The 13,215-nt window shown below is 36.7% G+C and overlaps 2 protein-coding genes across 5 annotated transcripts in view; one reads left to right on the forward strand and one right to left on the reverse strand.

Moving 5' to 3' along the window:
• Window positions 1-277: 277 nt before the first annotated feature.
• Window positions 278-1,646, reverse strand: LOC108554990 (inhibitor of growth protein 1). Its single transcript, XM_017910451.1, has 3 exons — window positions 1,511-1,646; window positions 951-1,154; window positions 278-855 (listed from the first exon to the last, which is right to left on the reverse strand). The coding sequence occupies exons 1-3, from the start codon at window positions 1,644-1,646 to the stop codon at window positions 278-280; spliced, it is 918 nt and encodes a 305-aa protein (XP_017765940.1).
• Jupiter (microtubule-associated protein Jupiter) overlaps window positions 1,531-13,215 on the forward strand; it is a 121,724-nt gene continuing 110,039 nt past the window's right edge. The window contains exons 1-2 of one of the 4 annotated variants that reach the window (XM_017910455.1): window positions 1,531-1,567; window positions 2,574-2,632. In XM_017910455.1, coding sequence (XP_017765944.1) covers window positions 2,577-2,632 — 56 coding nt within the window. In that variant the 5' untranslated portion in view covers window positions 1,531-1,567; window positions 2,574-2,576. Of the gene's footprint in view, window positions 1,568-1,827; window positions 1,905-2,287; window positions 2,307-2,573; window positions 2,633-5,267; window positions 5,633-13,215 lie in introns of those variants that run through there. The other 3 variants (XM_017910454.1, XM_017910456.1, XM_017910457.1) reach the window with 3 other exon arrangements.

Here is a 13,215-nt window from a genome sequence, read left to right on the forward strand (position 1 = left end):
CAATAGCGAATATTATACAAATATAATTTATCTGCTACTGTAATTGATTATATGATAGTTCACACGCATATGTATACAACAATACATTTAATTACAGAGTAATTTCATTCATTTTTTTTTTATGAAACTACTATTACTTCTTTCATACATTGTTACAAGTCAATTTGTTTAATAAGTTTTTAAAAAGTACTTAATGTTATAAAAACTGTCTTAAAAACTGTCTTTAATTTGAATTAAGTCTTCCAAAGTGTTTAAATTGCTCACCAATATTTTCCTGCTACGACTTCTCTTCCTTTTCTTTATTATACCTTTCTAATTCTTTTAAGAATTGTGCTTTGGGTTTCATAACATTTGGTCTATCCCCTCTACATTTTGGACAGAACCATTTACCTTTTGGCTTGGTACTTAATGAAACACATGAAAAGTGAAACCACTCTATAGGACATAAATCATTATCACATAATATCATTTCTCCATATGATATTTGATCACAGAGACAATATGTTGGTTCATCTGGGTCTATTGCAAGATCATCCTCTGGTGGTGGTGGAGTATCTTCACGATGCTGATTTTGCTGATTACCTTGCCTAGATTTTCTTTTCTTTTTCTTTCCAGTGTTGGTGGTAGTTGTTTTCTTTTGATTGCCATTACTTGTATTTGACAAAGAATTAGAACGTGTCTCTGTCATTACAATCATGTCCATAGTATTAGAAGACTCAACCATTGTCTCTGTTCTTGTCCGTCTAGCTCTTTTTGGTTGCCTTTCTGAATTATTTGCATTACTGGAAGAATTAGAATTTATATTTGAATTTGTTTCACGCACTGATTCAGTACTTTCTTGTTCTTTTCCAAAATCTGTAAAGAATTAAGAACACACCAAATATTAAAAAATTAAAAAGTATTTACTTTTATGAAATATGCAAAATTAACATAAGAAAATCTATGATTACCAAGATTACGGAAATCTAAATCTAGCTGCCTAGATTTATTTTCAATAAGATCTTGAACTTGTTGAACTATTTGCAATTTTTCATCCCCTATTTCTTGTGCTGCAATCAAGGCTTGTTGAACTCTTAAAAGTGCTCTTCTCCTAACTGCCAGATCTGTATCATTTCGTAATGCTTCTTGTTGTTGATCAACTTCTCGTAAATATGCTAAGATAAAAGAAAAATTCAAATAAAATGTATCATAATCTTTCTATAAAAATATAAGAACATAAAAAATATATATGAAAACCAGATTCTTTCATAATTGTTTAAACAGTATAACATGATAAAATGCAAAATAATGGTTTCATATAGGAAATCAATGTTTACTTTATAAAAGAATGTGAATTTTTCATGCCACTTAGCTTTTTATTATTTCTATCACAACAGTTTTGGTACAGTTATATATTGTACCTTTTTAAACACTTAAGTACTTGCCAAGTTATAAAAGTTAGATGTTTGCAATGAAAATGTATCAAAATACACACGACAGAAACTTTTTAAAAATCGTTAATTTTAATTACTTTGACAAGTAGCATCAAGTTCCCGGAGCCGGGAAACGTGTCTCTGTAAATCATTTGGTAAGTTTTCCACACAGTCCAAATAATTTTCGATATATGTTGCAGAATATAAAGCTTCAACTACAGCTTGGTTTAACATCTTTTCTCTTTTACGAGTTACCCTCGACAGTTAAAAGATATAAAAACGACACATTTAATGACAAATTTTTAAATGTCACTGTATTAGATTTTCGAACTTGTCGCACCATTTATACAGATATATATTATTACCCAATTTATAATTACACCAATCAAGATCAATCAAATTGTACGAAATATAAGTAAACTGCTGCAAAACTTTTTTTGGATACTCCATCTGTATTTGTGACAAGAATCAAACATGGCTGCTGGTTTCTAAGTGAGTTCTACAAGTTTATCTTTTCAAACAAAACACAAATCAATTATAAATGTTAGCTATTTTATTTTAAAAAATTTGTATAAATATATTTCAATAATCAATATTACGTGAGATATGCTGTAAATGCAAATATAAAATGTTCAAGTAATAATTTACCATAAAAAATTGACAAGAATGGAATGTCAGGAATTTCAAGTTCATAAAATATCATCTTTGTGTAAAATGCAATTAAGGATTTTAATTGTTAATAATATTAGGAATTGTTTCTTTTTGTATATGTTTATTGTAAGCAGTGGTTACAATGTTTAGTGATAAAGCAAGTCCAAGTATCGTTAAAGTTACTATTAGCTTATTTCACGTTATGATAATAGTTCTTAATCATATTAATATTCATCGTACAGAGTAAGTCTTAAAACATTATTTTTTCTACTGCATCGAAACAAAGTATTCAATTGTTAATTGATTTTCTGTAAAAAAATTTGTAATTTAAACACTGATTTGACTAGCTATTCTGACGTCAAAATTTCTGGTACGACCTACCAATCCCGTGTTACAACCCTATTTGATTTCGTTCGTTAGAAGAAAGAGTCGTGTTTGGGTTCTCGTGTGCCGCAAAAACTGTGTGACGGTAGTTGTAAAAATATTCGTTTTTTCGTTTTCAAATTTTAGAAGATGACATCCACAGGAACTTTCCAAGGGTTTAGTGATGAGAAGAAGAAATCGAGCAAGTAAGTGACATGCTTGTATTTATGGTTTATTACCTGTGCAAATATTTCATAAGAGTCGTGTTGCCCTTCTGCCAACGATGTATCGTTTATTTATTTTAACTTGCAAAAGAAAGGAACTGAAACTTCTATAGTTAACAAATATTTTTACTATTAGTAATTATCGCCAAAAGCATCGATAAAAAATTTAAACATTTAACAGTTTGAATTTTATTATTTGGTAATTTTTTAATTATTTATATACTTTTACAGTTTATGTTTATAAAAGAAAAGTATATTTATTTGGTTAAATAGTAATAAAAATAAACGAACGGCGTCTTGTTGGTTACTGACTTTTTTGTTATGCATGGTGCGTCAGTTTGAACCGGTCATAACCGGACAATCCACGAACCTTTTTTGCACTGGTAATGTTTTGATAAATCGAAATCTCCGAAAATTAAAAACATTTATTTGTAATTTAATTACCGTAAATTCTTAGAAAAAATTTAATAAATAAATGTTGGTATTATCAAGAAAGCTAATACAATAAAAACTAACACAATAATACTACTACGTTATTTGTCATATCCAAATGTATTTAACATTACTTCAATTGGAACTATTCTACATTTTTTTAGTGTATTATTCTTAAAGATATATTTACAATTCTTGTCTTTAATATTAAAATTAATATTAGTTTAAAATGATTATAGTATTTAATGTTTTAATTATTTAAATATGTAAATTTTTTGCAAGAATAGGATTGTATGTAATTTCAATTCACTGTTTGTTAACTGTCTATAATCTAATCAATTAACTATCTATATGAGAATTTTTTTTTAATTGTTTATAAACGCAGTATAAAACACATACATACGCACAGTTTATCTGTTGCATCTGATAATTACGAAGTCGGTAATGTCTTAAATAAAACGTAGTCGTAGGTACAGGAATGTGGCAGTAGATTGCGCTCGCTGTATCATCCATGTTCAATTTTCAAAATTTCAATTCCAATATTCGATAAAATTCGTCTTTTTCTAAAGGGATGTTTATGTTAGTACTGGTTTATAAGGAATAATGAATTGAAGAAAAAATTTCAAATACATACAAATAAAAATTGAATACGGTTGATATGTTATCAATAATAACATCAATAAAGATAATCGATAATACTACCATTGCTATTTATGAAATTATCATTCCGAGCTTTAAAGATCAAGCACGATAATACCATATTTCATGTACGGAATTATAATATTTTTCCATTGTATAAGTATTTTATTATTTATATCATATTTTAATTTATTTCATATGTACATAAAGTGTAAACGCTATGATTAAGAAAGCAATGTTGCTTATATAATCTTTTCTTATTTTGTAAGGTCTTGGTAAGTGAGTTTGCCCTAGCAAGTATCATATTTCAAGTCTGGCATTTTCAAGAAAAAAAATTAGCGGTTTACCGCTGGTAACGGCTAAACATTGCAACGCATGTTTCTAATAAAAGGGTGCCTGATTTATCGACAGAGCTAAAAAATGCGTATAAGGGATAAAATATATAGCTGAATATTTTTGAATGAAAAGAGATCTTTTATATGTATGATGGTATCCGGTTGACTTTAATATGCACTCAAGAATTTCTACAATGCAAGACGTAGGTAGATTAAAATTACCGGATATCTATAATGATAATAACAGAAAATCACAGAAATTCAATTTATGTTTGGTTCGTACGTTTTAAGAGGATGAGTGCCTATTTTTCCAAAGCTGTTTTTTCCAAATGCAATTATTGCATGGGAAACGGTTGTGAATAGTGTCTTTCTATTGTCGCAAATATTTTCTCGGAATGTATGCGAATAATACACACACACTTCTGAAATACGAGTCACGCTGTTCCAGGCTGACTCACCCGGTGTCGCGTAGTTCGTAGCGTGCTGCATAGAGGCGTGTACATCTAGACTCAAAGCTTCATAATTGCACGGATACAATATTATGTGTCCTTTGTTCTATTTTCGTTTGTACCTGTTCTTTTTATACTTTAGTCACGTTCATTTTTATATGTTTTCTCGCTAATGTATACACGATATGGCGTGTATTAGGAAAAAGAATTCAGAGAATTGAAAATGTTAATTTAGGTTATCTAATTTCGTTAAATCGCTCTTTTAGTTCAGGTTTGTTTATGTTAAAAAGATATTTTTCTATATTATTTCACGATGTCAAATGAAAAAATGACTATAGGAAAGAAGATGCAAGCGTGATACAAGCGTGAAAGTATTAAATATTTAAAAATGGAATGGAAATCAATGATTCAGGTTAAGCGCATAGTCGTAAACAAGTGGCATCGAATTCAGTGTTTCCATTTACGGTCAAGCAACGTAAGGTATTCTCGTGACGAAGAAAATCCGTAAGGAGTGCGATTCAAAGGATAAATATAACCACTGTCGCTGGCTAGACCGAAGGAGTCGCCGAAGGGAGTTGTCTCTGTAGATTGCGTCCGTGACTGTGCTTAAGGACATGCCCCTCGATGCTGTCCGCGTAGTCTCGCAGGCGCTGAATAAAACCGGCTTAAGGCCTTGTGCACACGTGCACGAGGATCATTTCTCCCTACGCAAGTTTGCGCTGCGACGCCGTCGATCTCTCTACCGTCAGTGGATTTCACGATTGTGCAGAACACGGCACGCTTCCTTCCCTGCTTCTCGACTTTTTGGAGGTGGCGCCTCCTCGTGTAGCGTGCGTTAGTTTCCCTCCGCTTTTCTGCCTGTCGGTCTTTCTCCCTCGTGCGCGGTAGTGCATGCGTGTGACAAGGAAAGAAACGGAAGAGGAACCCAAGCCGCGGCGTGACCCAGCCTGATTGACCCACGTCGTAGACCCGCTCGTACGTGCATAACCGGTACGAATTGTCGCGTCGTGACATCGAGACTCGTGGACGTGTGATTTTCAAGTGAGAAGATAAAAGGAAAGTTTTTTCATCCGTGATCGAGGAAAAATGTGGGCTGGCCAAGACGACACGCAGCGTTTCAAAACCAGGTTTGTGCAACATGCGATTCTTCTCTTTACTGAATTTTCTTTTCGCGTTCTTCATCGCGATCACGTTCCAACGTGCAACCCTTTCCTTTTTTTACGTTTTGACAGGCCGTGTATAACCTCGAAATGCCTTTCTCTTCGAGCTTGCTCGATCGAGCGACAAGTTCGACGACCTCCCCACTATCGAACGATTGAAATTGCAGTTCTTACAGTTAAATACGATAAAGTCGTGTACCTGAATTAATGTGTTAAAATCAAACGTAAATTTAACGGCTGGCGCGTTACGTGTCCCCGCCTGTTGCTTTTCTCGCACGTATTCTCTGTTTTACCGATCGATTGCCCTTTGTGAAATTTCGTCTTATTTTCACGGTTATGTGTTCGTAGTGGACCAACGGTTCGTCGAAACTATTATTCAGAACATCTGCTTCGTTTCGTGTTCCGGGATACGGATACCTGCTTCTACGATTTCGATCGACATATGTTTCGAACGTTTCGAATAGAACGAACTCGAAATTTTGATCTTATTGTAACGATTAATCACATTTATCCAAATATGGTAGCCGTGTAATTTTTCTCGTTTAATACGAGAGAGGTCGTTGCAGACAGGATTTTCCGTTGATCAAATTTCGATGTTAATCGCTATCGGATTAACAGCTTCAAGGAGAACGGGAATTTCGTAGCCTACAGTCTAGTTTCTATTTCTGCGAGACAGTCGTGAGGAACAAGAACGTGGACGCACCGTTTCCAGACACGAAACAGTACAAAGGTTAATGCCAGTGTAACGAGAGCAACGAGTTACCGGGCAGACATACTTCCACCCCCTCCTGCTTTCTATATAAGCTCACGGAGTCACGCTATTCTCAAGTTAGGAATTTCAAATTTCACGGCCCGAAGGTTCAGGGCAACGGCTGCTTTGGGACACCCCTGTGCGGAAGAGGGAGAAGGATAGACTGCAATAGGGATTATAATATACACGTTGCGTAGTGTCCTAACCTTTCCACGAATCCGTGAATCAGTACGGTCGATAAGGAAGTAAATACGATAACGAATACGAACGTTGGTATTATTGAGAATATTAATCATTTTAAACACACGTAACTTGTCTTAAACGTGAGATAAAGCATTTCGGGAAATTTTGTATCGTTATTCATTGTCGGCAAGTGGCTTGATTATCACAGTTGATACACAGATTTTATTTATGAATTATTTCAATCGATTTTTCGTGTTTGGTGATTATATTGCGATACAATTATTCGTGTAAAGAGATATTAGAGACGAGGCGATTGTGACACGGTTCACTTTGTCGTGTGGGTAGAACTCGTTTTTGAACAAGACCCTGTGTTGTACATTCATGTGACCGGATTTCACTGAATATCATATCGAACATTCGTGAATAACAGGCTCGCGTTACCACTAGTGTACACGTGTCCGCCAGCTTTGTACGTATTTGGTCCTTCAGAAACCAGCGTCGCGTAAACATATTCAATAGTCTCACGACGTACTTACTTGTCCCTGGGTTTTGACATAGAATGTTCCATTCTGTCATAATTTAATTTCACGAGTATCCGGGAAATGTAAATTTTTCTTTCAAAAAACATACATGGGCGACTTTTCAAAAGTTACATAATTCAAATTTTATCTTATTTATGTTCTTATTTTTTCCCAAATAAACTTTTCTTCATTTCATTGAGAATTTAAGAAGAAATTTAACCCTTTAGGTATTTCATTTAATTTTCACAGCCTGTTTATTTCAATAATTAAATAATTAAATAAGCACTCGGTAAAATCGGAAGGAATTATAAGAAAATAAAAAATATTGCTAGTTATATTTTTTTTAATTTATATTTTTATTGCTCATAGGTTGGTCGATATGATTTATCGAATTTAAAATTCGATCGTTTCGTAGGCAAAAGAATATTCGGAATTAAAAATGTAGCTATATTATACGATCAAGTATTATAATTCTAAAACGCGTTAAAATCACGAGTATATTTTAATTTCAGTTATATTATATTTAAATAACGGGAGCAAATTATTTTTCTAAAAAACGGTTAATAATATAGAATATCTGAGAATTGTTCGGATTCTTTGTTACAATTTTTGCACTTGGAAATCTCGTTTCGACTTTTTCTAGACTGCCTAGTCACGCTCCTGAGCGGTGCTCGTTGCGCGTTAGATCTGATAGATAAAGATACGCTTCGGAGCGTTATTGCGTTGCACGCACATAACCTCTCGATACCGGCGTCCGACCGCGTCTCGATGGCCGGGACGCCGGCGACTTATTTACTCTGACGCGAAAGACATGGAGGCTGGTCGTTAAGTCCGTTAACGACGAGTCAGACATTGACTATTTCACCGCGTATCGGGCGTCGACCCTTCGAGCCTACGTCGTTTTTCGATTCGCCAATTTTTTCCCCGCTTTCCCTCGCGTTCTCTCTCTCTTTCTCTCTCTCTCTCTCTCACTCTCTCGTCTAATTGCTGTCAATTTTCGAGGGAAGGGCCACTCGAGCCGACCGACGGTCACTCGAGATAATAAGTCACCACTCTGGTGGCTCGCGTGGGCGTTTCGCGCGACCATTCTCGTTCCTTCGCCGTCCAGACAGCGAGAGATCGGCTTATCTACTCGTTGTTGCTTCGAGGGACACAAAGTATCCGCGTTGATCTTCGAACCCGGCCCGACATTCCCTTAGCTCGTTCGTCAAGATCGTGGCGAGCCACAGGACGTTGATAATGAAGAGATATTCCGGACGACACACGTCGATAGGATCTATGTCGCGTTCTGCTGCAATCGAGGAAGTCGTAGAAGGAATTGTCGAGCGGAGACATGGTTTTAATGGATGTAGGAATTGCCGTGCGCATCGCGGGGAGTATGACTTATGGCAGAGCGGGACTGGTTCATAGGACGAATTAAGGACGAGCGGTTTCCTTACGAGCTTTCGGGTATCGTTTGGTAAAATGTTTGACGAGAGATTAAAAGGATGGTTCTCGGGTGATGCTTGCAAAATGTTGCCGAAAATTTCATTTTAGCGGGATTCATTTTAGAGGGATTCGCTGCACCGTTCCTGAAATTCGAAATTTTTTAATTTTTAATTTTGGAACTTCTAAATTTTCAAATTTTTAACTCTTTGCTACTCAGTCGTCATTTAATCAGATTCTGAAGATGGGTGTTAATTAATATATCAAATTTACAATTTCCTAACGATGCGTCGAATATCAAAGTAAAATAATTTTACGTCTTAATTTGCATACGATTTCTTATTTACGGTTTTAAAAATATCGTCGACTTGTATGGTGGAAAGTCTTCGAATTGCTATTTTCCTGTAACGAAAAAATTGTCGAGTGCAAAGGATTAAATTTCGGAATTAAATTTTCAAATCTTTTAATTAATATATCAAATTTACAATTACCCAACGATGCGTCGAGTATCAAAGTAAAATAATTTTACACCTTAATTTGCATACGATTTCTTATTTACGGTTTTAAAAATATCGTCGACTGTATGGTGGAAAGTCTTCGAATTGCTATTTTCCTGTAACGAAAAAATTGTCGAGTGCAAAGGGTTAAATTTCGGAATTAAATATTCAAATCTTTTAATCTCGGAACTCCCAAATTTTCAGATTTCAGTATTTCCAAATTTTCTAAATACAAAATTTTCGACGCAACTTAAAACTTCGCGCCAGAAGCCAGCGTACCCAAACACTGGATGGTTCTATTATTCTCGGGCACCAAATTCCCATCACATCGGGACTTCTTCGAAACGTTAAAGCACTTTCCCCACGAACTGCGCGATCTGCACGTGAACACCGTTACGTGCCGGTCTTACCGATCACATGCACGCGCGCACGCGGCCGATGAATGAAAACGATTTCCATTCATTTCCATGCTTTTTCATCCACGTTATTCTTATTCCGTTCCCAGGGCGTGTCGCGTTTCATTCGATACATCGCAGCCGGGGCCGTGTCGTACTCGCGACGCGATGCGACGCGGCGCGACGCGCGTCGCACATGCATCCGCGCAAAGTGCGACGCACGATGTGTCCGTCGGTGTCCTGTTGCAGTGGGAACGTCGCTTTTCTCTCAGCACTCGTTTCACCCATCCTCCGCGACCTTCTCGTCTTCCGTCCTCTTATACGACCGGTTTTAAAAGTCCCTCGCCCTAGCCACGCCGAATTTATCTTCGCTAAATCTCCGCCCTGGAATCCCCGATTCGTGATCTCGTACGTCCGAATTACCTACCCGGAACTCTCGATGACAACTCCATCTCGCGGACGCAGTAGAAACGACCCGAGGAAAAATTGGGAATCGAATTTCTTCGTTTTGTGTAATCCAGGATTTTTCTGTACGGAGTAAATTTCTTCCAATTCCTAAATGCAAAAGATTACTGATTTCTCGCTATGCTATTCATCGGTTTACGACCTAACCTCGTTAATTTAACATTAGAACAACCGACGATTGACGTATATCTACTTCTACCGGAGGGGTCAAAAGGCATAGCAATTTTTACGTTTTTATGTATTTTTCTATTTTCTCAGCGAAAATTGTATATAAACTGAGTAACGATAGTAATATAATAATAATTTTAAAAATAATTACGCATAAACGCATCGCCCAGGGTTTTTCCGACTGACCTGTCCTTTGAACCCTTGGTGACTTTCGTAAAACTACGTGTACATGCAGTGGAAAATTTGCGATATTACATAATATATGTCTTTTATAGTAATTTTGTACAACGTGCATGTACGAAAATATATTTAGTTTTCTGAAAATGTATTTGAACTGTGTAAAGATAATACGAGAAACTTTTAAAGTCACAAGTTTACCTTACCTTAAATCACATTCCGTGGGAAATTGTACGCATAAAATTGTACACCAAATAGGCAAAAAAAAGGAAATTGTTTTTTTTTTGTATGAAAAAGTCATACAAAATTTTAGGAAACAAAATGTACTGAAAATGAATACTAATTATAAGAAATGGCAAACAAGTCATTTTGACACCTCTTGGTAGATCTAGCGTTAAAATGGAAGAATTTTCACCGCGATATGTCTTTGATCTTTCGAGAAGATGCGTTAAAAGTTGCTGGCATTTTCATAGACTACCGTGTCGCATATATTTCAAGAAAATACTCTTCAACTGAACGTAATTAAGGCTAAATAAAAAAGAAACCGTAACGAGTGCCTGAAGCGTATGTATAGTAATAGCGGAACCATGCAGTATCATCGCGCATAATGTGTTGGGATTAGAGAGAAGCTCCTTGAACCTCGGATAATATATTCCGTGGTTATTTTGTGTATTAAGAGAACACGGTGAAATTGCATTCCATAGGCTTCGAACCTTCAAACACGACGAATAATAGAGTTTTATTAATTACGGTTTGATTAATTGCAATTTTATCAGGAAATATACGCGTCGACATGCCCACTGCGCTTTTCGTATGTGTACCTTTCGCTTATCTGTGATCATCGGTAAGGGAATTAACGGCATACTTTATGTTTAGAGTCCAAACAGATTTACCGTGGTAACACCGGTATGAAAATTATATCGATTTTAACCCTTTGACTACGGCAGACTTTGAAACGCACCGGTCGTACCACAGATAGGGTAGGAATTAATTTACAATGTCTGCCGAGAACGGCAAAATTTTGGGTAGAGATGCGCCCTCCGTGTCAGAAAAACGAACTATGTTGAGCGTTTATATGCGCCCTCCGTGTCAGAAAAGCGAACTGCGTTGAGCGCTTGTATGCGCCCTCCGTGTCAGAAAAGCGAACTGCGTTGAGCGCTTGTATGCGCTCTCCGTGTCAGAAAAGCGAACTGTGTTGAGAGATTATATGCGTCCTCCGTGTCACAAAAGCAAAATTTCTGAGCGCGTATAATCTCCGTGGTTGACGCGTTGTCATAGCGTTATCGCGAGAAAGATAGCGCGCGAGTTGTTTTTCGTGGATGAATATACGTGGCATTTTCGACCTCGCGAAACGCTCGCGGAAAAGATAGCGAAAGCTGCCGTGTGGCGAATATCAAACGGTATGTTTCATCGGTTTAAAGGCCCATTGTGTGGGAACAAAAGGGAAGCGGAATGCCGGGAGAGAGAAAGAGAAACGAGGGATAATCAAGCCACGTTTAATGGCACCTGTCGTTAACGTTCTATTGAAAACGCGGAAGTCGTATTCGAAGGCTAACGTGATTTCTTCCTGTTTATCCTTGTCCTCGTTTTTTAGCCTCTCGAGAAACAAAAATTATTTCAATCCTTGGAGTAACGAGAGAGAGAGAGTAAGAGATGGTATGAAAGGTACCATTTCTTATGGACGCTTTACGCGTGCTCTTCTTTTGTGTTCATTTGTATCTTTGCTCATTTTTCACGCGAAAGGCTTTCTATTTGTTGCACGAGCAGTGTATTCTACTTTTTCAGCCGCCTTATAGCTCACCTCCGGTACACTTTGCTACCGTAATTACGTTTTATCGTTATACCGAGCTTTCGTGCATTTGTCATCGGTTTGTCATCGATTCGGTTCAATTCGATTCATGCTCTTGATAGATGGTGCTTTCGGCTAACTCGGGGTTATTAAATCGTAAATTTTCTATAAATGTTTCCTTTTTCTTTTTTGCATTTATGGTGCAAGTGAGATTCTTTCTAAAATCTGCTCCTAAGCATCGTGTGAGGCATGTTGGTAACCATGGTAATTACCACGGATCTGCATTATAATTTTCAGTAAAAAGAATAGCATTAATAATTTTCCAAGGACAATAATTGATATTGTAATAGTAATTGAACCCTTTTAGTGCCGAGCAACAAACGTGTGCCTATGTAAAGATAACTTGGACGAATTTACTAAGGTTTAAAATAAGAAATGCTATTTTGTTTATTTAGAGATGTGCTGGAAGCAAAATCAGCCAATTACTAATTAGTCAATGCGTTAAATAAGATGTTTCGTCATACAAGAGTATTCAATCCGGATAAAGGATTCAGTTCCCAAAACTCCCCCAACATTTAACACGTTAAGTGCCATGTCGGTTCCTAGAGATCGGCGCTAGACTTTCCGTTCGGGCCCGGCTCAAACTAGGACCAAAAGGTACTAATTTTTGGTGTTAAATTGTTCGCCATCTTTGGACCTAACGTTGGGGAACTCCTGTCATAATAATTGATACAGTATCACTGAGTTTTATAAACACTTGGCCTGCCACGGGTGGACCACTTGATAGCCGAGTCTAGGCCTGAACGAAATGGCAATCAAAACGGGCTGGGCACTTAAAGTGTTAATACTACATTAACTAGGCTACTAGCTAGGATATAGGCTACTAAACAGATCCCAAGCACACCTGAACTTTGAGCAAACCACGAGAAACCAACTGAACTGTGAATGAACTACGTTAACACTGGAACTACCAACCCAGTGAAAATGACTGGTCCCAGAATCTTCCTTTTTGCAATCACCGAACACATACCCCTGCTTTAAGAATAAAATTGGTATCAACTCGTATTAAGAAAGAACTGTAATCAATATATTCACTCATATTCATCGTACCCGCTGAAATGACTATAATCTGTGCACGTTATAGTTAGGTGCCCACTAAAGATCGGTAGTTCTAGTGTT

Source organism: Eufriesea mexicana, unplaced genomic scaffold, assembly GCF_001483705.2.
Source record: "Eufriesea mexicana isolate 0111107269 unplaced genomic scaffold, ASM148370v2 scaffold100, whole genome shotgun sequence".
Lineage (NCBI taxonomy): Eukaryota > Metazoa > Arthropoda > Insecta > Hymenoptera > Apidae > Eufriesea > Eufriesea mexicana.